The 26,380-nt window shown below is 32.3% G+C and overlaps 2 protein-coding genes across 2 annotated transcripts in view; one reads left to right on the top strand and one right to left on the bottom strand.

Moving 5' to 3' along the window:
* The first annotated feature begins 1,658 nt into the window (after positions 1-1,658).
* LOC132751741 (uncharacterized) lies at positions 1,659-11,000 on the top strand. Its single transcript, XM_060741955.1, has 6 exons — positions 1,659-1,788; positions 3,151-3,327; positions 3,695-3,836; positions 4,307-4,439; positions 6,273-6,415; positions 7,459-11,000. The coding sequence occupies exons 2-6, from the start codon at positions 3,159-3,161 to the stop codon at positions 7,589-7,591; spliced, it is 720 nt and encodes a 239-aa protein (XP_060597938.1). The 5' UTR covers positions 1,659-1,788; positions 3,151-3,158; the 3' UTR covers positions 7,592-11,000.
* Positions 11,001-12,771: 1,771 nt separating this feature from the next.
* The window catches only part of LOC132751739 (EF-hand calcium-binding domain-containing protein 6-like), a 53,698-nt gene continuing 40,089 nt past the window's right edge, over positions 12,772-26,380 (bottom strand). Inside the window, exons 22-32 of the mRNA XM_060741953.1 lie at positions 25,524-25,645; positions 24,817-25,050; positions 22,842-22,997; positions 22,246-22,438; positions 21,513-21,701; positions 21,133-21,180; positions 17,409-17,636; positions 16,707-16,901; positions 15,915-16,101; positions 15,421-15,611; positions 12,772-14,713 (exon numbers count right to left, since the gene is read on the bottom strand). Of these exons, the coding sequence (XP_060597936.1) occupies positions 14,435-14,713; positions 15,421-15,611; positions 15,915-16,101; positions 16,707-16,901; positions 17,409-17,636; positions 21,133-21,180; positions 21,513-21,701; positions 22,246-22,438; positions 22,842-22,997; positions 24,817-25,050; positions 25,524-25,645 (2,022 nt within the window). The 3' untranslated portion in view covers positions 12,772-14,434. The remainder of the gene's footprint in view (positions 14,714-15,420; positions 15,612-15,914; positions 16,102-16,706; positions 16,902-17,408; positions 17,637-21,132; positions 21,181-21,512; positions 21,702-22,245; positions 22,439-22,841; positions 22,998-24,816; positions 25,051-25,523; positions 25,646-26,380) is intronic.

The raw sequence follows: 26,380 nt of genomic DNA, 5'->3' as shown, positions 1-26,380 counted from the left end.
ACTCACTCCGTGAATATGACACACTGAGCAATACCTACTCGCTCCGTTAATATGACTCACTAATTAGCACAACCTACTTAATCCGTGAATATTACTCTCTGATCACTACCTACTCACTCCGTTAATATGACTCACTCAGCACTACCTACACACTCCTTGAATATGACTCACTGAGTACTACCTACTCACTCCGTTAATATGGCTAACTGAGCACTACCTACTCACTTCGTGAATATGACTCACTGGGCACTACCTACTCACTCCGTAAATATGACTCACTGAGCACTATCTACACACTCCGTAAATATGACTCACTGAGCACTATACCTACTCACTCTGTGATTATGACTCACTAAGCACTTCTCACTCACTCCGTGAATATGACACACTGACCACTACCCATTCACTCCGTGAATATTACTCACTGACCACTACCTAATTACTCCGTGAATATGACTTACTTAGCACTAACTACACCCTCCGTGAATATGACTCACTGAGCATTACATACTCTCTCCGTGAATATGACACACTTAGCACTACCTTCTTACTCCGTGAATATGACTCACTAAGCACTTCCTACTCACTCCGTGAATATGACTCACTAAGCACAACGTACTCACTCCGCGAATATGACTCACTTAGCACTACCTTCTTACTCCGTGAATATGACACACTAAGCACTACCTTCTTACTCCGTGAATATGACCCACTAAGCACTAACTACTCACATCGTGAATATGACTCACTTAGCACTACCTTCTTACTCCGTGAATATGACTCACTAAGCACTACCTACTCACTCTATGAATATTACTCACGGAGCAATTAATACTTAAATTACTACATGATTATTACTCATTGACCACTACGTATTTATTACGTGATTATGACTTACTGAGCACTATCTACTCACTCCTTGAATATGGATCACTGAATACAACCTTATCTCACTCCATCAATTGAACTCACTGACCACTAGACTACTCTTTATGAATTATACTAGATCTGAGTATTACTCGCTCAATGAACAATACTTCCACCACAATTATGACAATTCTCAAATTTTCAATACGTACAAAGTACATAATTGTGTGGTTAATTTTGCAAATTATGATACCATGCAAGTTTGCCACTTTTTTCTCAAATAAGTATACAGAATATCCAAGTTATCATGTGCACACGTTCTTTTGCAACAGACTAAGTTCAATATACTTTTCAATACTAAAAATCTACCTATTGTAACCTTTGTAATATAAGCAGAAATGTTCTGGTGAAGTCTCAGCCAGACTATGTAGTGGTCAAAGTAGGCCAGAACAAAGCGTGGTATGACCAATTCCATGATTTCAGTATTAAATTATGAATATGCATTTAAAGTTAAGCTGTAGTTACCACACATAGTTATAAGTCAAGAAGAAGCATATTATTGCGGATTTTGTTTTGTATGTGCTGGGACAGGTTTGACAACCTTGAATAAATTATCATTTCCATTTATATCGGCTACTGCACTATGTGATAATATGCGAAAAATCACCGATTTCAAAGGCAATGTAAATATGTTTAAAATGAATAATGTCTAAAGATAAGTTTAATATTAAAATGTAATTTTGTATTAAATTTGCAAATCATCATGTTTCTATAGGGACACCACTCTCCAAAACAAACACCACAATCAATCGACGCCATCTTTTTTGTCATTTCAATTCTTTGTGGTGTTTTTATGATTATCGCATTTGGTCGCAAGGCGGCGCTGTTTAGAAAAGTTGCTGAAGTTGAGAGATAAAAGTGGTAATCTTTATTTATCTTTGATTTTGATTATTTCATGTTAAAATTTATAAAGTATAGCCACGTTTATGTTAGTAATGTAATTTTCATATATATATCATGCATTTCACATGCGTTTTCAATCAATTAGCGTGAAATATAGCGTTGAACAGGTCCAGTTGGTAGCAAATAATTTATGTTTTGACATTTCATAGATTTTCGTCAATAGACTGTCATAAAATGAATTTATAATAAACAATGATTGTTTTAATATAATGAATGTTTGTACAAATATATATGTTTTGATTAAATGAATAACGAATCATTTAGCAGTTTAATTCACAAACAATGTAAACATTGAGACATTAATCACCAGGAATGCCTGGAGGGAGTGCACACACCCACATACTTTTTGTAAAGTACATCATTCTTTACAGTTGTCTGTTATGCATATACTTATATGTCAAATATCTAGAGAATGTATACTTGTTAACACAAATCAGTTCAGTTTAAATCAGTTCAGTTTTAATGTATAGTTTGTGTCCATCAGTTAAAATTACTGTAATACACATTGAGATATTGTTTGTACGTTTATCAGGGTAGGAAGGATGACCACTGTTTGAATTCACATCTGCATCTATATTGATCTACATTTTAAAGGGACTCCACTGAGGATTTTTGACATGATGGTACTAAAAATATTTTTTTTCCAGATAAATGTACCATTTGATGTAGGTTTAGACCACTACACTTTGTTCAAAATTTCAGATCATTTGCACACTTCATTTTACCAGAATAATTATTCAAATTGTAAAAAATTACCAAAAATGAAATGCATTTAAACGCTTTTTACTCAAATTGGGCCAAGAAAGGCATAAAATATGATTTTCAATTTAGTTCAAAGTATATTTCTTAACTATCTTTGCATATATATCTCTGTTTACAGTGCCCAAGCTCATTTATTTAAGAAATTCAAATGTTATGTTTTTAGGGTATACCTCAGTGGAGTCCCTTTAAGACTTAGCACGGCTTCCGTTAATTTTGAAGTCAGTTATTCCTTGATTTTGGCTTGTGACTTCCAAAATATAATGATTTTCCTCCTACCTACATGCATATATTTTGACTTCCAATGTCAGACATTCACTCTCTGACTTTCAAATTTTGGAGCTTAAAAGCTATTAAATATATATAAGGACTAAGGTGCAATTTAATACATAGAAGCAAGTAAAAAGAAAACAACAAGACTAAAATATAAACAATACTGACTTAGAACTAGTAGAAAGGATGCAGTTGCCCAGTAAAAGGTCTAAGTCTAATTAAGCTTGGATTAGGTTATACCATTTCACAGATTTAAAAATTCTCAGAAATTATATATTGTCATTTTAGGCACCAAGATGAAGAGTGTAGTGTTACTGTTGTGTTGTTTGGTTGGTCTGTCACATTGTGTTTTGATTGAATGGACTGCCTCGGATTATCCTAACCCTCAAGAAGACCCAGAAGCTTGTGGTAGATACAAGTCATCCTATGTGTGTGATCCTAATAAATTAATCAGCAAAAGAGCAGGTAAAATTGTTGCTTAAAGTTTCTTACTTATAACACTTTGAAGGTGCATGTATTTAAATGTTTGAATGTCAGTGATGATATTGACTTACCCATGGTACCAGTATAGAGCCAGGCCAGCCTGATTATCTTTGCAATCTTACCATTCTGTATATTGTTTGCTAAAAACAGGTTTTTTTTTACATGTAAGGCTAAAACTTTTGATGTCAATTGAATTTCGATATGTATAATTTCAATTTTTAAGGGGACTATTGGGATTATTGCATGCTCATTATTGTACTTGAATTATTATCAATCTTGTAAGTCATCATTTAATTTTTCTACCTAAATACTTAAATTTTTTGTAATAAAATGTACTTACTTTTTCTAGCTGATTTCCTAGACCATATTCTGTTAAACCTACAGAATGATACAAAATGTCCATGTTCACGTTATTCCTGTGAGAGGAACGGCTACAACAAGGGATATATCATGGCTATTGCTCTTGTGAAGAAAATCTATAAACCAGAAAAGTATACATAACTTTTTTCATCATATAGGGTAGTTTATGGAACGTCTGTGGTTCTACTCAGGTGCCCGTTCGTGTCTGAAATAATGCATGGAAGTCTCTCTCCACCAGTAAAGCTGGAACATCGCCATATGACCTATACTGTATTGGTGTGAAGTAAAACCCAATTAATGAAACAAATATATCATATAGTTACTCAGATTTAATTTGTTTACAAAATGGTGCTAAGGTGAAACATTGAGCATAGTCTTAGTTGATATGGTAACTTTATGATAAGCTTGTTTAAGATTAGCATAATTGCATGTCTTGTAAAGATAAAGTAGATGTTGAGATACAATAGCATTTATTACCAACTTATGAATCATTTTTACAAAATTACCTTAAAGGATTTATTTAAGTATTTATTTGAAAAAAAAAATCTTTAGCTTCCCTTTCAGTAAAATTATGACAGATGTATCATGTTGTGTATTTCAGAGTGAAGGATACAGTAGACAGTAGGAAAGCATTGGTGAATCAATTTGCTCTTGATTTACTGAATAAACGCTGGAACGGTTGGGATGTGTGTGATGAAGTTGTTATTATTGTCTTCTCTAAAGACGATGGTATTGTAAGTATTGGATGATATATTATTGTCTTCTTTAAAGAAGACAATATCGTTAACATTGGATGATATAATATTACTATAAATCTAGAGCTGTCTGTAAGTACTCCTGATTCAGCAATTAAGCATAAAGTAATTATTATTCTGCCAAATCTTGTAATGGACTTTACCTGTCTTGATTTCAATAATTACAAGGATATTATAATTACTATTCTAAGACTGACAGCCATCCGTATAAGAGTGTAGTGAGATAGCAAGGTTATGCTGGCTGGCTGGCTGGTCGGGGTCGTTACTCATGACATCAGTCTTCAGTATGACAGCTAGGGCCTAAGATGGTTAAAAGGTGCTTTGGCGTTCAATGTGTAAACAATATATTTTGTAGTCAAGAAATTGTTAAAATTTACTGATTTAAGATTTCAAGAAATATATATAAGGAATATTGCACAGTTTTGCTATTGTGAATGATAGTATGACTCAAGTTAATACTGTAAAACACTTATTATTCGCGAGAAATTTATTTTCGCTAATATTCGCGAGTTTTCTAAGACGCGAATTCATATTTCTCGCAAATATTTCACTTTGTCTATACACTTGTCCGAAAATGAACACTATCCGAAAATGCGTACACATGGATATATATCTGCGGGAAAGTATCGAAACCAGTTCTAGTTACATCATGTAGCAATTCAAGTGTTGCAGCATATACATATTGTACAGATTACTAGTATGAAATATTTACCTGTAACAATTTGGTATTATTGAGGAATTGGAAAAAAACTTCTTCGCTGCATATTACCTGTGTCAAGGAAGGTTACTATGACTTGCACTAGAATTAAGTATAAACAAATCAATGCGTCTCACAAAATTTTAATGGCATTTCTACAGATTGTTCTAATTAATGTGAAAATCTGTCCAACTAAATGGATTAATTAAATTCCAACACAATTTATTAAGGTCAATGTCTATTGAACAATACCGGCCTGCACCCACCCACGCTTGATCATCTCATTCTTTAGCACCTGCGAGTTGTTTGTAACATTTCTATTTATTGTATCCTATTGTATTGTACTACAATTTAAGCTGGAGGGTAAACATAATCGTTTACTACAGGTTAGGCAAATTACAGTACCGTTTAATTGATTTTCGTCTGCTTGCCTTTGAATGGACAATACATGACAAACACAGCAAACTTTATTGACATATGTTTAGACAGACGGTTTCACTTAACAAGAAGATTAGCAAGCTATCAGAAAAATCGATACAGATATAAATGCATTCGTCGCACAATAAACGACGCAAAGTTAGTGAACGGACAGGACAGAAAATATCCAAATGACATCGGGTTTCCGGTTTCACATTTTTCGGGAAGACGCGAATTCATGTTGACGCGAAATAATTATTTTGGACATTTTGCCTCAAATTCACGAAATAAGGTTCTCGCGAAAAATAAGTGTTTTACAGTAGTGTACATTTGTAATCCATCATGCCAGCAGGGGAAGTAGTAATACATTTGTTTTCACAATCAACAAGGTCATACAATGCATTAGAATAGCACAAAAATGTAAATGTTTTGTAATTAACCTTAAATAATAATCTATGTAATCTGTAATAAAAAAAAGGAAGTCTGAACAAAAATGAAGAAAAACAGTTGTTAGTGATAGGTTATATTTTGATATGTTGTTAATATGTTGTAATGATATTAAGTCAGTACGATTGTAATGTAAGTGGGTGAAAAATAGAAAAAATCATCCAAACGTATGCATGTCATTTATTAGAAATGACAAAACTTTTATCAGAAAACATAAACATAGCATTACTTGTTAATAATCCTATTTTTAGCTGACAACAGTATCTGGTAGTACTCCACAAAGAGTGTTGACAAATTCAATCACGAAAGCTATTCAGCTAGAACTTGCTAGATTCTTCAGAGATGATGGTGGAAATGTTGGTCAGGGACTGCACTATCTTACCATGAATTACAGGTTTGTGAGCAGTATTTATTAGAGAAATACAACCCTTAACCTTCTGAATTTCTTAAATGGACTTGTCCAGCTCCCAGTTTGGAATTGTCTATTGTAAACTTTTGGGATATCAAAAGTTAAAGATAGACAGACAAAAATATAGAGTCTGGCCAGAATACAAGAGTATTTCTGTTGACACATACACAGGAGTTATTTCATTATATTTCTTTTATGAATTTATTGTTACTTGCATGTGCAGCTCTAGCATTGATCCAAATTTTGCACTTTTAAGTCCAGATCCGTACTTCAATCTTTGTAATAGCACAATTTTGTGCTTCATGTAAAACTTCCCTTGGGCAAGGGACATTGGTTACTCTGTTACAAATTCTTGTTCAGTTTTGGTTCTAGCAGGGAAAGGTTTAAATCCATGCTATTCATTGTTTAGCTGGTTGGAACAATTTTCTTGCATGATTCTAGAATAAGGCTGTATTAAGATATTTAAAGATCTTTACAACTTTTCCATATAAATGTCCAAGCAGATTTTTTAAGTTAGATTTTTTCATGCGCAGTTTCCACATTTATATATTTTGCCTTAACTATATATATGCAATGAAAAGCCGGGAAAGGATTCCCCTGAATAAAATAAATGAATTGTACATTATGCGTGACTGTCTGGTTGATTGATGCATTATTACTTTATAAAAATGTAAAGCTATATTTTTCTAAATATACTAGCAAAATTGTTCAACTGTACAATGACATTGTTTTCATACGTAAAATTGTGATATTTCGAGGGAATGAGTGATTTTGTCAATAAAACGCATAAGTTGTATATGAAAGAAAAGAATAAAACGTTCTCTAAAAAAATATTCAAAGGCTATTTTAATGTGTTTAGTGATGACACCACCCACTGTAGGAAATTTACAAACATAATAGTTGATCTGGGTAGTTTTGTATAATTTTTTATCAATATTGAAATATTCTACAAGTTACAAACTGTCTGGTAAAGCTATTTACCTTTACAAGTGCTGATTTAAAGATTCTTGTAATGTATGTAATTTCAGACGTGTGTTGGATGGCTACCACTACTACCCAATCATGTATTCAGATGTAGTACCAGACAGTGCCGCTGATATGATCAAGGTGTCTCTCGTTACCAGCTTAATAACAACCATCCTTCTCAAAATATTCTGTTAACTAGTGTGTTGGATATAATACCATCTCATCACTAGTTTGAACTTACAATTGTCTATGCAAGTTTGAAGCTTCTGATATTACCAGCTGAAAGGATAATACTTTAAATAAGATCTCAGTTTATTTATTCTGGTACTTGTGTATTGTGAGAAAAACATTGAGTTTTAAGATTACAGATTTCTATCATATTAAGAATTTAAGTCATTTAATGAGATTAATAAAATTTGTTGAAAGTTAATTAGATGAGACTTTCTGTATAGGACTCTTGAACAATAACTAGTTTTGAGTTTTTGTATTTGTTGAAGGGAGATGCTGCCTATTATTCAAGAATCTCTGTACTGATTATTTTTATATACTGACACTTCATTTGTTATAGAAAACCATTTTGAAATATAAACAAAAATTTGTACACAAATAATGTTTAATGTGAAGCAGACAATATGTTTGCCTGAAGAGATTTGAAGGAGCTCCACTGTGGTCAAAAAGCCTAAAACATAAAATTTGAAATTCTTACATAGATAAAGTGAAGGCCTTAAAACGGAAAAATCCGCTAAAGATAATAGAGAAATATAGTTAAAATTAATATGAATATCAATTTTTCGGGATTTTGCCAGTTATGAGTGAAAAGCTTTGCAACAAAACCCAATGAGGAAATGTTCTAAAACTTTGCACACAAGCTTTTTATCCAGACCAGATCTACATCAAATGCCTCACAGATCTAAGAAGATATTTCCAGTCCTGTCATGTCGTAAAACCCTTAGTGGAGCCCCTTTGAAAATGGAGAAAGAATCTGTTACTTGGTGCTATTTGTATAGTTCTGTGTTTATTACAGTGCTAACATTATTACATTTGTAGGTTTTGTATTTTTAAAACTTATATCATCTGTTACCTAGCATATCATTTAAACTGTTATATACATTTATATACATTATATCTATGCTTTTATAATTAATAATGCAAATTAATTTCTTGAATTATCATCAGTTCTGTATAATATTACAATGCCAACTACATGTATTTTCCCCCTAAAGTGCCTCAATTTCTCCTGTAAGAGTGGTCTGTTTACATAGAAGCAAAATGGAGGCATCTGTTGTTTCATTTTTTATTTCCACAAATAGTTATTTTGGAATCTTGCAATCAATAATTTGACAATAATTACAGTTTGAGTAATAAGTATGTTCTTTTTTTTTTAGATTTTAGAATCATAATTTTTTTAAGAGTGAGAAGTGTTATGTTTATTACATGTATCTATGCAAACCTTGTACAGAATGATGTAGATTTATTATTCTTAAATTACTATATTATAGAATCTCATATACTGTATGAAAAGCCTCACTGTTTTACAATGAATTGTATGGGTAATTTAGACAGGAATATTCAGTACACCAAAGAAAAGTTCTTTATCTTTATGTATATTGCCCTCCAATTATTTTAGCCGAAATTGTTTTCTGTATGGTGTTAAATGGTTAATACTTAACTTTTAGGATGTTTTCAAATTGTTTTGTGTGCAATATAAGGTTGATATATAAAATGAAGATTTGTGATTTTTGTTTTACTTTAATTACTAATATTTTTGCCACGTTTTAGTACACAGGAATGTTTTCATTGTTTACAAAGGTGTTTTTTTATGTTGTTTTAAATTTTACATTCACTTTTACCTTATTTTTCATAAACATCAGTGACTGAGTTTTCAAATGAGAGCAGTTTAATACAGAAAATCAATTAAGGGATCTTTATTTCTTAAATTCAATATTATCTGAGACTAAAAGTTTAGTATGTTTATGTTTTAAGATTGTGTAAAACTTTTACTTTTTGATGTATCTTATTTTTATATTCATGTGTTAGTATGCATTTCATTTTACCTACTTGTAAGTTGCATGCTTTTGCTTGTATTTTATAGAGTTTTAGCTCATCTGAGCATATAATGCTAATGTGAGCTTCAAGGATCTGTGGCTGTCTGTCCACAATTATTTCATCTGACATTGCTTAAAAGGCATTTGGGCCAAATTTGTTGAAACTTGACTTAGATGTTGATTACATTAAGCTGTACCAAATTTGTTCAAATGACTGTTGTCCAGTGTATATATCATGAAGTTTAAAATAGCTAGTAAAGGTCTGCAGTAATCTTTGGTCTTTTATGTAGATTTTCTTAACTGATGGGCCAAACATTACAAAATATCTTTTTGCAATTAGGGTTTGATATTGTTATGTTTTCCCTTGGGAAGATGTTGACATGCAATCTTTATTCAGGTGAGCGATAAAAGGGCAATACAGGCCCTCTTGTTTATTGTTGCTGCTTTTTAAAAAAATGTTTTGTATTGTTGTTTTGTATTAACATTTAGAGGAATCATTTACAGGGTAAACTTGTTAAAGTGACATTATCCTATTTTCATTGGCAAGTTAAGCTGAATTAACCATATATCTAAAAGATTTACCAACAGTTGATATTGAAAAATGTTTAGGATGAAATATAAATCTGCCTAAATCCAGCTCTTTTTATGAGTAAATTCCGATGATGGATATTTATATAAATTCCAATGGATATTTAAAGATGTTTCCTTGGGCCACGTGAGTGAATTAATCGTTTATGCGAAGTAAATTTTAAATTTGAAAGGAATTACGGCAAAATTTAAACTTATTTTGACTTTCAGCTGTTTACTCACTATACACTCTTGAATGGGTGTAATGTCACTTTAGTACTAGTAAATTAACACTTTTGCAGTTTAATGTTTTAAATGGTTGTAGATATAGATCATGACTTGTCTATTCCACCAGTATAAAGTCCCGTCAGCTGGTACATTTATGCTGTCTGATTAGACTCTATATTGTTGACTGCTCAATTCTTAATTTTTATTTTGAAACCCTTTAACTTACAAATGGACTGTGTCAAATGGACTGTGTCATACTCAAAGCAAGGCAACTATGATAACTGAAAATTAAAGGCTGGTAAGGGTTAACATTGTTAAGATGATGGTTACATTGAAAATTTCAAGCTTATTAATATGCTCTTGGTTTTTGAGTTAAGACTTACCATTGAACCTTAAATGTTTAAAAGTAAATTTCATGTGTTTTGATAAAAGTGTTAATCTATGAATTTTATGATGGTTCAACAGTATTATGATTTGTATGGACCTCATTTAAAGAATGAATAAAAGACTCGCTGTTTAGTTTAGCCAATTTTAGTTATAAAAAATATTTCTGGACTACTTTATGTTAGGACTTTAACCAAAGAAGGAATTATATAGTCATTGTTTAGTATAGCCAATACTAGTTAAGTTATATAATTCATAATTACTTGTAAAGAACGAAAAGACCCACCGATCCTAAAGGAATATACTTTTATAATGATTATCTGCTTTAATGTTATGTGTATTGTATTAAATGCATGCAATAAAATATTTTGTTTTTATAATGCACTTTGTTTTTATATACAATGTATACATATACACTCTGGTGAACACGAGTTAACACCGTAAGTTTTATGCATTATATTTATGCCCCACTTATAAGAAGTGGGGGTATATTGCTTTGAATATATTGGTTGGTACGTAGACCGAACCATTTCCAATCAATAACTTGAGAACACCTTCACTATTGATTTTAGGGTCAAAAGTAGATGTCAAATTGATCTTTTATATGAAAACCAATAACTACATCCCATGGGTCTTTTGCCCATAAAATTAACAGGTACATTAGAGGTGGCAAGTACATGTCTCCTATTGATTTTGGTGTCAAGTGGGCCAAAGGTTCCATTCGTCTTGCATGTAAAATTGTTTCTTAATAATGAAACCCCATGAGCCCTTTGCCCTCAAATGACCCTTAATTATTTTGAGGTCAGAGTCACATTGACCTTTAATATCAAAATCATTTCTGACTTATTTAACAACTCGTGGGCCCTCAACACTCAAACTTCAGAAGTGCATTGATCTTGGCCAGTGAATGACCACTATTGATTTTGGTGTCAATGGGTCATGGTCACAATGACCTTGTATATCAAAATGGTATCCAACTAATTTTATTTTGACTGTTTACTTATTATATATGTATGGATTTGATAAACTATTCTCACACAAGAGCTTGTTTTCCACTGTGACGTCATTATTTAAAATACCATTGGTGGCTCGAAAACATGATAATCTGGGCGCTAGATCCTATAGGGGTAACATTCATAAAATTGGTTGACATCAAATAGTTTGTGTTAACTTAAAAGATGACAAAAGATGATTTTAGAGAAGTTTCTTAAAGCAGCATGCCTCCAGATCCATGCTAATTTTCATGAAATGTTTAAAAAATTATTTGAAAGTAAAATATTGTGAAAGTAATTTACACATTCCGAACGGCATTTACAATTATATATTGTTTCATGCCATTTGGCATTACAACTACTCCTGTATAGGTAAAATGGTGACCACTTTTCTTGGTCATTACTTAATACATTATATACAAAATATGGAACCACAAACTTTTTCGAAGTCAGGCGGCCTCCTCTCACGATAGAATTTAAATAGTGGATTTCTTTTAAAGAGAACTATTATTATTTTTAGTAAGTGATTATTCATTTCACAGAGGCTAGTAGAAAACATACATGAGGCTTAACATTGCTGGGTTGAGGGCTATGTTCTGTGAATGTCACCTTGCCTTGCTGAACTTTGTTCTCGTTTTATATTCACAGAAATAAAAACAAACCTTATTATAATATAGCAGAAAATTTATTTATTGTATAAAAAAACTATAATAGAATACTTTTCACAACAAGATATCCTAACAGAAACTTTATGATAGAACAAGAGACAGTCAGTATATAAAACACACAATTATATCAAGATTGCTTTAATAACTGAAGTAAAGCTGCATAACTATCATATAAAGCTAAGATTTTGATATTTCTCAAAAAATTGATACAATGTATTGCATAATAAGAAATATATCTAACTTTATGCAAAGTATTTAATTTCTTGACAGTTCTTCTACATTTACAATATTTTTCTTTTGATAAATTTTGTTGGAGATAAATCGTTACAAAATCTAGTTTCAAGAATTTAGATACTTACTCGATAATATTAAAAATTATGATCTTTCACATGGTTTAAGAATTAGTTGAAGTATTGATTAAAACTGGTGCTAGGGGTACATGACAAGATGTTGCACTTTCCTTTGTCTATCATAAAAACCCTCAACTAAAATCAATTTTCAACTTTTATTTTTGCTTTTGTTACTCTTAAAAAATCTTCCCTTTTTGGAATCTTTATTAATTGTAAACTATGACAGTACCAAAACACATATTTCATACTTACTTTAGACTTGACTTCTTGCATATAAACCAATCTTAACTTATGGATTTAAATTATAATTTATAAAGCAATAAAAGTTAACAAAATCATTTTCATGCTTTTACATAAAGGATGGCTAAATATAGGTTACTAATGAATGACAAATTTTAAATCAAGCAACTATCATAAATAAATAAGTCAATAAATAAATGAAACGTCTTTCTACATCATATAAAATTACATGTAGGTATCAAAAATTTTGATCACAGATTCTTTTTGGCTAAAACCTTAAATACATGTAGTATTTGAAAAATATAAATACATGAATAAATGGACTACATGTATGTAAAAGGACAAATGGTAACAAAAATAGTAAAACAAAGTCCTTGTTCAACAAAATCAAGGGCATTTTAAAAAAACAAGAAAAAAAAAAATATAATAGAATAATAAATGGTCACACACAAAACAGATATAAGACATAATTGGAATTGGAAATAAGTTTCAAATTTACTTGCGTGGAAATATACTTTGTTGTTTTATTTTCATTCAGAGTACAGCAGGAAAATATCTGAAGAAAATTTAACAAATTAGAATAGATTATGTATAATCAGCTAGACACATCTATAGGAAGCGCCCTTTTTTCATATAAATGTGATAGTTCTTATGACAACATTCAAAATACAGGTCATGCTACTGATTATCTTCTACTTTATAAACAATGTATATATTTTGGTACAGCGTTTGAGAATTGATGTGTTTTCTTGGCTTAACAGTGAAAACATCATTTTGGCAAAAATCACATGGCTTGCTTAAACAAAATAAACAAGAAGGCCAAAATGGCTCTTATTGCTCACTTGAGATCTGTTGCTAGACAATGTCAATTTTTAAAATACAGTATTTGGTCACATGTACAAAAGGTCCAAACTTGAAGACTGAAATTAATCCCAAAGCCTGTATTCTACTTTTGCATCAATCTAAAATCATTTATAAAACTTTTATGAAGGACAAACTAAGAATCGTGTACAGTTTGGTCAAAATGTACCATGCTGTAGAGGTTACGCTGTTTAAAGAAATTGAATACGAAGACGAACATCATGCAATCATAAAAGCTCACCTCTGAGCACAGTTGAGCTAATAAAAACATAACAAATGAAAACAAGAACAAAGAATTGGCAGTTAATGGTAATCATATAAAAACAAAATTGATAAAAAAACAACATTTCTATTGTACCCCTTATTATCACAGATTATTCTCATCACAGGCTTTCCAATAAACTGATGTGAAAAAAAGAAATTATATACACATTGAATTCATTTTACTATTTTTATTTGATTTTCAAAAAGTAATTTGATTAAAAAAATTTTTTTGCATAACAGGTTCAATATAAATAAATGTCAACAAAATAATAAAATGTATGATACAAAAATTACTCTAAATATTTCTTATTCTGAAACCATATAATACTGGTATGACTGTTTAAAGCACTTGTGTTTGTAAAATCTCACCAAAGGTTTCAATACTGAGTATAAAACATCAGACAATATAAGCTCTGAAACAAAATTCTTTCTTGTTGCCTCATGAACTGTTTAGGTAAGCCCTAATAAAGTCATTATAGCTGATTTTTCCATCCATATGTTTATCATAGTAAGACATCACATGGTAAAACTCGTCCTCGTCCAAATTCACACTAAACAGACGTAGAACATGTCGAAAATCTACGGAATCTACCAAACCGGTTCCAGCCTGATCCAATGCTCGGAACTGACGTCTCATTTCCTTCCAGTTTGTCATGACAGAATCTTGAAGTCGCATCATGGCACTGAAAAATTGTGTACTGGTCGAACCAGCACTCCTCTGTAAAAAAAACAACAAAATTGACAGTTTTACTGACCTATCAATAAACAATGTAAATGACTATATGCATGAACAAAACATTTAAAACAAATAAACAAAAATATCTGTTGAGCAAATGCTGGATTAAACTGTAATTTGGAGTTTTAATTAATCAAGTAAGTAATTTAATTCATTTGTTTTTAATTCTTATACCTTCAACATAACAGAAACATTTACACAATAGAAACTTGGGGGAAAAAATCTCAAAATAATTAGAATGTATCTTTAAGTATGAACATGTATCAATTCTTTCCAAGTTGAATTATCCAAAGGACATGTTCATCTCTGACTTTGGAACAGTCCATTCCTGGTTCAAAGAAAAAATACTGAACTTGAGTAACTAAAGGACTAGCCAATTGTAACCAGGTGCCACAACATCCCAGAATAGCAAGAACTTTGACTTAAATCTTCAAACAGTAAGCAAGATGCCTTCAGAGTGTCAGATGTTGAATTTCCATTGACTGAACTCCAATACATGGTAAGTTGGACATAATCCCCACCCCTCACTATTTTGGCACCACAACAAAACCCCATAGAAAGGAACAGACAGAATGTTAAAACCAGACTTACATTCCCTGCTATTCACAACACTCCTTTATAAATAACAAATGGTGTATTATTATAGTAAATAATAATGGTGCATTAGAACAAAGAGTTAAAATACATACTGCTATTTTTGGTGTTGCTATTTTCCTTCTTGCTAGTAGTGATTTTGGCTCATCCTGGGGTTTCAAGTTCAAGATAAAGTGGCGTAGAAAATCTGAGTAACAGAACTGGCCATTCTCCTTCAAGTCATACTTGGTTAATAGGTCTAAAAATTCTTGGCTACTCAAATCCATTCCATAGCGAACTAATATTTCTGGAGAAGAAAAAAAAATCTCTTTAAATAATATACAAGGCAATCAACAAGTTTTTAGCAATCACAGAAGTAAAATATAATCTTCTAAAATAAAAAACAAAAGAGAACCCATAGCCTACCGTAGTGGTTATGGTGTCTGCCTCTAAACCCAAGGATCATGGATTTAAACCCTAATGAGGTCAGGCCCATGATTCCACAAATAACACCAGTTTTAGTTAATTCCAGGAAGTGGACTCAAGAATGGTTAAAATCAGCTACAAGCTTTTAACGTAATCAAGTTTATCAATTAAACCAGTGACATACCTTTAAGGTCTACAACATTGATGGTTCCCGAGTTGTCTACATCTTTCTGTCGACACATTTGTTGTATTTGTTTCCAGTTTTTGTATATTGTGTTCTTTACAACATTTTCAGCAACCTCAGCATTTACAAGGGGTGTGGCCATCCTACTCTGTGACCTTGACATTGCCCCGGGACGCATCATGTCAAGCTGAAAAGGAGGAATGAAAATAAGATAAAACACAGAAAGTAAGCTTTGATAAAAAAGATAAAATAGAACAGAAACAATTGCTACATTTAAATGAACACCACATTCCCCAGTGGTAACGTTCACATCTAGGTAGGGTTTAAAGTAAAATGTTCTTCATCTCAAATTTGATGCATTTTTCTGAACCCTTTGTGATTATATATTCTTATACCCTTGTGCTGACATCAAATTGCTGAACCAAAAATCCTAGATGGATCTTTTTTGCTTGATGCATCTGTCAGTAGTCACCTTTGATCTCCCACTCCTGACACAAGGCTGGAAAAATTAGCCAAGTTTATAACATCAGTCCCTGCATTGCTGGCTAAAATGGTTAGGAACATGACCAACTTGCATTTTGTGTGTTGAGGGGCGGGGACATATAGCTTGATTTAGCAAGGATTTTATAATCTGATATTGTAGTTGGATTTTAATACATACATTTTACAAAAGCTTCTTAAGAATAATTACAAGAAAACAGATGTGACACCAACTAATAATGTCATGTCCTTTGACATCAAAATTTGACGGCCTTGATAATTGGGGTAAATATTAACTGGTTTATAACCTACCCTGGTAGTAGATCTTCTCAGTGCCATGCTGTCAGGTCTCCTATTGGTATTTAGAACAGAGTTTGACCTCTGAAGTGGCGTGGGAGGGGGTAACATTGTAGGTCTTGGTGGCTCACTCGAAAACTTTTTCAAGAATTCATGATAATTCACATTCCCAAACTCGTTGATAGACAGGCATGGCCATAACCTCTCATACTGTGTAAATATACAGAAACAGAAAATAAAACATTTAAATAGAAATATAGCCAAAAATCAAATAAAATCGAATGGACTGAAATTTCAAACAAAAAATGGGTATTTTTACTGAACAATTCTACAGTTTGGTGATATTATCATTCTATTGTACATGTTTTAAACAATTTGTTCAATATAAGTAAATGCCAACAACAACAACAACAACAATGCATGTTATTTATCTTGGAATTTTATAGACACATTTCAAAAACCTTCTTTAGGAAAATAACAATAAAATAGATGTTTTACCATTTTATATCATCACAAAAGGGCACAAAGCAAGCTTGATCTCCTGTTTTGAACAATTTTTACAGTCATTTTTTTTTTCAACAATTTTTGAAATCTACATGTAATTTGAATTCTTTCATTCTGTAGCAGTATTGACCCAATTCTTAACAAGAAAATTTCCCTACATAATTTATCTAAAATATAAAACATATAATACAGAAGTTTTAAAACCTAACAAACCTGTTCATCTGACAGTCGGAAGAGATTTTTACTGAGAACAGATTTAAAATCATCTTTTGAAACGACTCCCATATTGGCAAAGTCTGCTTCCTGGAATGCCTGTGCGAGGTTATAGGGGTGAGCCATTACAGCCTCTCGTAGCCTCAACTCTACCTCATCTGTGCCCATCAAATGAGGGGTCTGTGAACGTATAGACTTCTGTAAAGAGGCCAACCACCTCTCTGAATCCTGCAAGATGACAACAACATTGTAAATAAATATTCTAGAATTATTTTAGTTTACATTTGAATTAATTCAAATAACTGAGACAAAATAAATCTTGTTCGAAACAAACAATACTGTTACATGAGTTAATTTCATTTCAGATGTAGTATAAAAACATATAATTCATGGGGATTTTCTACATACATGTAGAGTATAAAATCACAAAATTTATCGGGATTTTCTACATACGTATACTTCCAAACACATAATTCATGGGAACTTTCTACATATATATAGTGTAAAATCACATAATCCATGGATATGACAATTCATCTTTATGTACAATAGTAATACACATGTAAATAGGGTACAATTTAAAATCTTATAAGATCAATTTTTACACAAGATTAGGAAACAAGTTAAAGAAGACAGATTCAAACAAGTTGTCAAAAAATGTAAGTCTGATAAGGTCAAAATAGGCCTAAACAGCAAGTTATGTCAAAATATATTTCACACTATTTTATAATTATTCTATGGTATAGTTGATACTTAATTGACATTTCTTTGTTCCATCAGAAAAATAAACAGTTAAAATTCTAAGCAACTTGTTATACATCATATTGTCTTAAAAAGATGAGGTTAATTTTATATGCTGTTACTAAATGTTTTTGTCCAGAAGATTTCTGTCCTAAATACAAGTAGAAGCAATTCAACTTGAAAGTTATTCTTTATTAATCATGTTCTTCTAAGGTCTAAAACTGTCTGGCCATTGTCAAATGTGTGGTCTTTGCCAAGTTGGACTATTATCAACAGCAAATATCAGCTGTTGTCCAACTGGTGTAGTTTAAAAATTAAGCAATTATAAACTTTAACTGTTTGGCGATATGAATCTGTGTAAGGTACGTGGATGAACAAAAATGGACATTAAGAATTGTATGCCATGAGTTTGGTTAGTCCATCATAAAAAAGTTATCATTAATATTTTTTTTATCTGATAATTTGTGTAACAATCAATGGGGATGTTCAAACTCTTAGTTAATATTCTTAATATAATACTGATAAGTTTACTACCAAGGTGATGAATATTTCTTGAATACAGAGTAAAGGAACCTAAAAAATGTAGTAAATTTATGTCAAACAACAAGAGAAAACAAAACTCAGTCAAAATAGCCATAAATTGCTCACCAGAGAAACCATTGCATAGTGGAGAAACCACTGGCGTAATTTTTACAATGCAAAAGTAGGTAACTGGGTCAGGTTCAAGGTCATCCAAAATAAAAAATTTGAATTCCCATACCACAGTGTGCTATGAACCCCTTATTTAGAAACTGAAACCCCTTATTTGGAGACTGACACTAGAATTTTGAAAGTGGCACACTTGATCGTCATTCAGATCATTATAGGTCAAGGTTCAATACCACATTTAAGGTCAGTTTGTCAGCCATAGCTTGACAATTCAAATGTAGGCCACTGCATAAATATTGAGTATTTCAATTTAAAAAGGCCATTTCACACATATAATTATTTTTGCAGAGGGCTTCATTTACATATAAGATTAATTCCTGTGCAGTTTGATAAAAATCTTTCCAATAGTTTGGGAGGAGATGTTCCTTATAAAATTATATGAGCCGTGTCACTACAATACCAACATAGTGGGTTTGGGACCAGCATGGATCCAGACCAGCCTGCGCATCCCCGAAGTCTGATCAGGATCCATGCTGTTCGCTTTCAGTTTCTCTACTTGTAATAGGGTTGGTAAGCGAACATCATGGATCCTGATCAGACTGCGCGGATGCGCAGGCTGGTCTGGATCCATGCTGGTCGCAAATGTTGGTTTTGTCATGACGCGGCTCATATGATTATAATGCATGACAATTACATCATCATCAGAAGATGGACATCATGTGATCACAAAAGCTCACCTCTGAGCAGTGTGCTCAGGTGAGCTAAAATAGCAAAACAAGACATTTTCAGAATTCCATCATTTACAAAAACAAGACAAGTGCAAAAGTCCAAACAACTTCAAACTGTGGTAAATACATAGCTTAAAGAACACAATGTTAAACAGCTTTCATATGGCAATTATTTTACAGGTAAATAAATATGTATAATATAGTTCACAGCCTGCCAAGAAGTGCCTACCTTTTTACCCTGTGTAAGAAAAAGACAGCACAATTTTAATTAAACAGTTATAATTAACCTGTCTCATGTGTCAACGTATATTTCAACTTTAGCCACAACAAAAAAATAATAAGTTGATCATGAAAAGGCCTTAGAGTTCAGCCTAATACAAAAACAATATCATATGTTTGAAATTAACACCATAAACCTCAACTTCTGGAAAGTGAATGCATTTACACTTCTAGTGTTTACAAGACTTGCCCTCAGCATATTCAATAAAAACTAGAACTGCCACTGTCATGGCTTGAATACCCCCGCATACCACTTTGTCAGAATCAACAGAACTCAAGGACAACCACCCTGCCAAATCTGAGGTTACTAAGCCAGTGCATTGCTAAGATATGTATTCTCCATGCTTCAAATGTCAAAATTTTAAAATCAAGTTTTTTTAGTCAAGGCCCCTGTGACCTTGACCTTTGACCCAGTGACCTCAAAATCAATAGGGGTCATTTACTAATAATGACTAACCTCCACGCCAAATACGAAGACTGTGGGTCAAAGGAATCTCAAGTTATTGGGCGGACAAGCTATTTTTTAGTCAAGGCCCCTGTGACCTTGACCTTTGACCCAGTGACCTCAAAATCATTAAGAGTCATCTAATAACCATGACTAACCTCCATGCCAAATATGAAGACTGTGGGTCAAAGGAATCTCAAGTTATTGAGCGGACAAGGTTTTTTAAGTCAAGGTCCCTGTGACCTTGACCTTTGACCCAGTGACCTCAAAATCAATAGGAGTCATCTACTAATCATGACTAACCTCCATACTAAATATGAAGACTGTGGGTTAAAGGAATCTCAAGTAATTGGGCGACAAGGTTTTTTAGTCAAGGCCCCTGTGACCTTGACCTTTGACCAAATGACCTCAAAATCAATAGGGGTCATCTACTAATCATGACTAACCTCCATGCCAAATATGAAGACTGTGGGCCAAACAAATCTCAAGTTATTGGGTGGACAAGAAAAAACCGACGGACAGACAAGGAGACGTCCGGATGGCCGTACGGACAAGCTGATTCCAGTATACCCCACTTACAACTTCGTTGTGCGGGGGTATAATTATACTATATTACTAGTCTGTATTAAGACAATTTAGGGGGCCAATAGAAGAGGTGCTATAATTGAAAGTCAGTTTTAAACTGTCATAAATGTTGTTTTTTTAAAATTTTCATTGGCTATCAGAATCCTATTGTTATAGTAGTTAATTAAACACCAAGAACCATCACAATTTCAATTTGTGTTTATCTTTTGTTTATGAATACACTTAAAAATGTAAAACCAAACCATTCTTGCTATACATTGACACCAAACAAACAAAAATATTTTGTGCACTTTATAACCTTCCAGTCTAGATCTTGTACTTGTTCTTTAATACGTGCTCTCTTGTACTGTATGTGATAAGTTATTTGAACAAACCAAGAACTGCCAGAAAACATGTAACTACATGTACTTAACATATAAAATCAGACACCATTTTATAGCCATTTTAAAATGTTTTCTTCATCAAAAGTGGTGCCAATCGACCCTTATTTATATGACAATACCATAATATCATGAACATCTTTATTCACTGAGTGAGCTTCCTGCTTTATCTTTAGATATTTACAATGGAAATCATTGTATATTTTACTCAGTTTTCAAGCAGTGTGATATGACTTTATATCTCACTGATATATTTAAATATCTCATTGAAAAATCATATGATAAATTCTGTAAATACCTCTTGTTCTGACATTGTGTAACTGTCCAGGAATAAACAATAGTTGACTTTGTCCCCGGTTACAGTTAATTTTGGTACAATAAATTTCCACTGTGCATCTGTTAACTTGAAACAGAACAAGTCGAGTACACGTCTGAAGTCGGTCAGAGTTACACGGCTACTACAATCCTTATCAAACGCACCAAAAGCCTGAAAAATAAAAGTACATTGTTATATCAAATTGTAGAATCTTATTTTCCTACACCCCTAGCATTAGAATTCAAGATTCCAAATTCACTAGCATAAATTCTCATTTCTAGAAATTTTTACACTACATTTCATGATCAAATTTTTCAAACTTCAAATTTTACTTATCCAATTAAAATTTTACTAGCTGCGGGTTCCCAAACTAGTACAAATTTTAAACAATGCAGACGTAACCTTCCATATATATCTTTATAAGTACATAAGATACTCTATCATATAAATACAAGTACAGTGGGGATGCATTCTTTGAATATATTAGTAAAGTTGAATATCCCAAAGATGAAACATTTTCTGATCAAAAATGTTTGTAAAACATTAGTTAGTAATAGTACAAGCCAAATGAGCTCTACTTGGGGCATATCTTTTTATTCATATGGCACTTATACTACTAGAGTATATTTAAATAAACCCAGAGTTTTCATAACACTGGAGTTAACATTTAAACATTTACAATATCAACATGAGGTATTGATATTTATTTACGTACCCTTTCTAAAACTTCAACTTGTGATGCCACTAATTCCCGTAGTCTGTGTTCTGCCTCCTGATTGGTCAGATCTGGCTGTTCTTCTATTTGAACATCCCCCTTCCGTTGACCATAACTTGATTTACGACCCTCTTCAAAAGCTGCCAGGAACTGTTCATAATTTAATCTACTTTTACGGGTAGTAAGTCCACATCTACAAACATAAAATAACAAAACCTAAGAATTTAAGGCATTTCTTGTGGTATGTCTCACTACCTGATAAAAAATCAAAATGACTTAAACCTGAAACCCCCATTTCCTGCCAAACAAGTTGATGAATGCAGTATAAGAACATAACATAGGTCACTAAAGCACAATCCCAACAAATAAACAGTGATTCTGTCTTCAGCATTTGGAAAATGGTCGCAGATCCCTTTAAATCTTTAATTATCAAAAACTACAGAAAGTCATTTAGTTTCAGTTTAATTGTCATTTTCTTTCAATTTACTTATTTTTTGCAAATGGGATTTTTTTTTCCCAAATATAAAGGGAAATGGGACCCCATTTCAGCCCTAAAAATGGTCAAGAAAATACTGATAAAAGTCTGAAAGATTAACCTGTCAAGAAGTGTGAAGAATTGTTCATCATCTAGGAAGAGGTTAAAGTCAATGAGAACTTTTTGTATCTCATTAATGGAGAGTGACCCTCGTTTCTCTGTGTCATATTTTCTGAATGCTTTATTGAAATCATCGTAATTGTCACGGATCTTATCCCTGTAAAAATATATAATATAAATACCTTTAGAACATAGATTTTCAAAAATAACCATAAATGTACAAAACAATATAAAGCTACTGTCAACAATACCAAATTAATCAAATATATCAACAACAAGATTGCATTTGAGAAAAATGCTATGCCACCGCAATAAAACAACACTAAATAGTAGTGTAGGAACAGATTTTTTTGTTTCTATACAATTGAAAATTGTCATAATGCATATCTAATTCTTATTATCAGATTAGTGGTTAAATCTATTGTTAACTCAATAAAAGATCAGAGTAGGAATATATCAATGCACTTGAGTCTAGTGAATTTGGTGGTGAAGGTCATATTTCACACAGCCTAAAATTTCATGACTGCATCAAAGGACAACATGTAATACACTTTGTCAAAATCTAGGTCAGCTGATATCAAAGTTCACTTTTAATTTTGACACTAGAGGCAAAATTTGAACAACTTTGGTAGAGTACCTATATATGATATCATTTAACAAATATTAAAGCTCTAAGCCTTGTACCTTCAGACAATAAGATTTTTTGATTTTTTACTATATGTATATATATTGAAAATCAATGACCCCGAGGCGGGGGCAATTTTGACCCCAGGGCTATAATTTGAACAATCTGGGTAGAGGTCTATCAGACAATGCCTTATGCAAAATATCTAAGCTCTAGGCCATTTGGGTCTTTACAAGAAGGTATTTTAAATTTTTACTATATGTACATATAGTGAAAATCCATGACCCCCGGGGCAGGGCTGATTTTGACCCCAGGGCTATAATTTGAACAATATTGGTAGAGGTCTACCAGACAATGCCTTATGCAAAATATCTAAGCTCTAGGCCTATGGGTCTTTACAAAAAGGTATTTTAAGTTTTTACTATATGTACATATAGTGAAAATCAATGACCCCCGGGGTGGGGCTGATTTTGACCCCAGGGCTATAATTTGAACAATCTTGGTAGAGGTCTACCAGACAATGCCTTACGCAAAATATCTAAGCTCTAGGCCTTTTGGGTCTTTACAAGAAGATGTTTTAAATTTATTCTTATAATTCCTTTTGGTTGCCATGGCAACCAGATTTCTGCATGGAATTAAATTCTTTGAACAACTTTGGAAGCCCTTCACCCAAGGATCAATCCTGCCAAGTTTGGTTGAAATTGGACTTGTGGTTTTTCACAAGAAGATTTTTTAAGTTCACTATATAATCTATATAACACACACACACACAAACAAACAAACGAACAAACACACACACACACACAGGTGAATCGCTATATGCCACCGCATCGCAGATGCTGCGGTGGCATAATAAAAACACATCTTGCTGCTCTACTGCTAATTTGATGATGAGAAGAAGAGCATACTTTCACAGGATTTAACTCAATATTGTTGGGGCTATACCAAGATGCTTGCAGAAATCATTTTCACAAAGTAGACAAATATTGCTTTTTTTCCCTGATTTAAACACTTTCATTCATTATTGGTTTGGTTTTAAATTGGTGTGACATTTTAAAGTTCATTTCAGGGAATGAAAAGGCGAGATTTAAGCATTTACTCATTCAAGCGCCTTGTCCAACACTCATTTTCATGTACAATCATTTTTACATATACAATGTTTTGGTATTTTTCAGTTTTCATTAAAGTAATGAAACAAATAAAACAATAAATCTTTTTTTTACATTAATAATTATGCTGTAAAATATATACAGCCTTCTTAAAATCAGGACAACACCATAAAACAAATGGATGGCTAAACATGAGTTCATATGAAGAACATGGTCTAGAGAATAGTTGAAAAGTTACTAACTTGAGGGCTTTTTCCACATCTTCTACAGTCATAAAGCCAGCACGATTAGCCTGTATATGTGTAATTCTCTCATGTTTCTGTTGTTGTTCCTCATTATGATCCTCCAAAAACTGACGACTTTGGTCGATTATTTTAGAACTCATTCCAAACAAATCACCCGGAGTAAACTCAGATGCACCTATCTTCTGCAGGAATGTATCATGGGTAATGTAACCTACATTCTCTGTATCGAACCTGTTATACAAATAAAATATGAATTTGCTTAAATATTGAATACAGCTTTTTCATATGTTTACTTTTTCAAATAATGATAAAAATTGATATATATTCATGTACAGTTTATAAATATTCTTTTTAATAGAAGTAAACAAAAACAGAGACAGTTTAAGAATCTACATGTGCAAAATTTTAATCAGAGAAAACTTCTAGTAAATTTACATATCTACATTGTATATACATGTACAATGTATTCAATCACAAGCAAATTGACACCCTTAACCCTTCCACGCTAAATAACTTTAATGAACTTGTTCATCTTTCGATCTAGACAAAACCATTCATCATTTTTAGGGAAAATTTCCAAAATATGTACTGACTGAATAGTGTACAGTGCAGACCATGGTCTGCAGTGGTACCATGTGTAGAAGAATCACCTATTATCAGCTCAAAGATAAACGACAGTAAAAATATGTTATACATTTACTTACATAAGCCAGAGTTTTTGGAACTCCTCATTTGATACAGGCATTACAAATGTTAACAGTAACTGACGTAAATCTCTCTTCTTCAGTACACCACTTGATTTGTTTGTACCTATCTTGATGAAAGCCTGTTCACAAAGGAAAAATATCAATTTACTGACATTAACTTTTATTTATTTGATTGGGTTAAATGTTGCATCAACAGAGAATGGGTCATATGGTAACTTTCCAGGAAGACATTAGTATATTATTTCAGGGACAAATAGTCATCTGAGTAGAACCACCAATTGTCCGTAAGCTAACTGGATAGCTTTCTCACATGAAGAATCCAAAGATGCTGACCCGGCTTGAACCTACAGCATTGAGAGACAAGTGGTTTGAAGTCAAGGACATTAACCATTAAACCACAGACACCCCTACATTAGATACAGTTAAATATAATAGTGATTTCTACCATTTTGCAACCAAAATACAAATAAGAAGTGATCAAACCTTAGACATGCATATCTAACAGAATAAAATGTGAATTTTTCTGTTTACATTTGTGAAAATGAAATTCATTAGAACTTTCTTAGTAAGTTGCTTTAATCACAACAATATTTGTATTCAAATGTACATGTTTCCTCAAATCTAAGATATTAATCTATGCTCAGACAGACCGATTCATTGCTATGCATCATATTGGGATGAAAAAAACACTTATAATTCTTATTGCCATGTTTCCATTTCATTCAGTAATGTACATAATTTGTCCTTAGTGCAATAACGCGTTAACTTCTATTTCATTATATAAGAATTTAACCTATTACTGCAATAAAGTGATGATACGGTCAAAATCTCCTTGGCCTCCTGTATTTCTGTAT

This window comes from Ruditapes philippinarum, unplaced genomic scaffold, assembly GCF_026571515.1.
Source record: "Ruditapes philippinarum isolate M1 unplaced genomic scaffold, ASM2657151v2 ctg76_1_1_1_1, whole genome shotgun sequence".
NCBI lineage: Eukaryota > Metazoa > Mollusca > Bivalvia > Venerida > Veneridae > Ruditapes > Ruditapes philippinarum.
This window is presented reverse-complemented; position numbering and strand designations above follow the sequence as displayed.

Coding starts and splice junctions, on each gene's coding strand:
- LOC132751741 (XM_060741955.1), top strand. CDS start 3,159: ATGAAGAGTGTAGTGTTACTGTTGTGTTGTTTGGTTGGTCTGTCACAT. Junction 3,328..3,694: donor ATTAATCAGCAAAAGAGCAG/GTAAAATTGTTG, acceptor TACTTTTTCTAG/CTGATTTCCTAGACCATATT. Junction 4,440..6,272: donor TCTCTAAAGACGATGGTATT/GTAAGTATTGGA, acceptor TCCTATTTTTAG/CTGACAACAGTATCTGGTAG.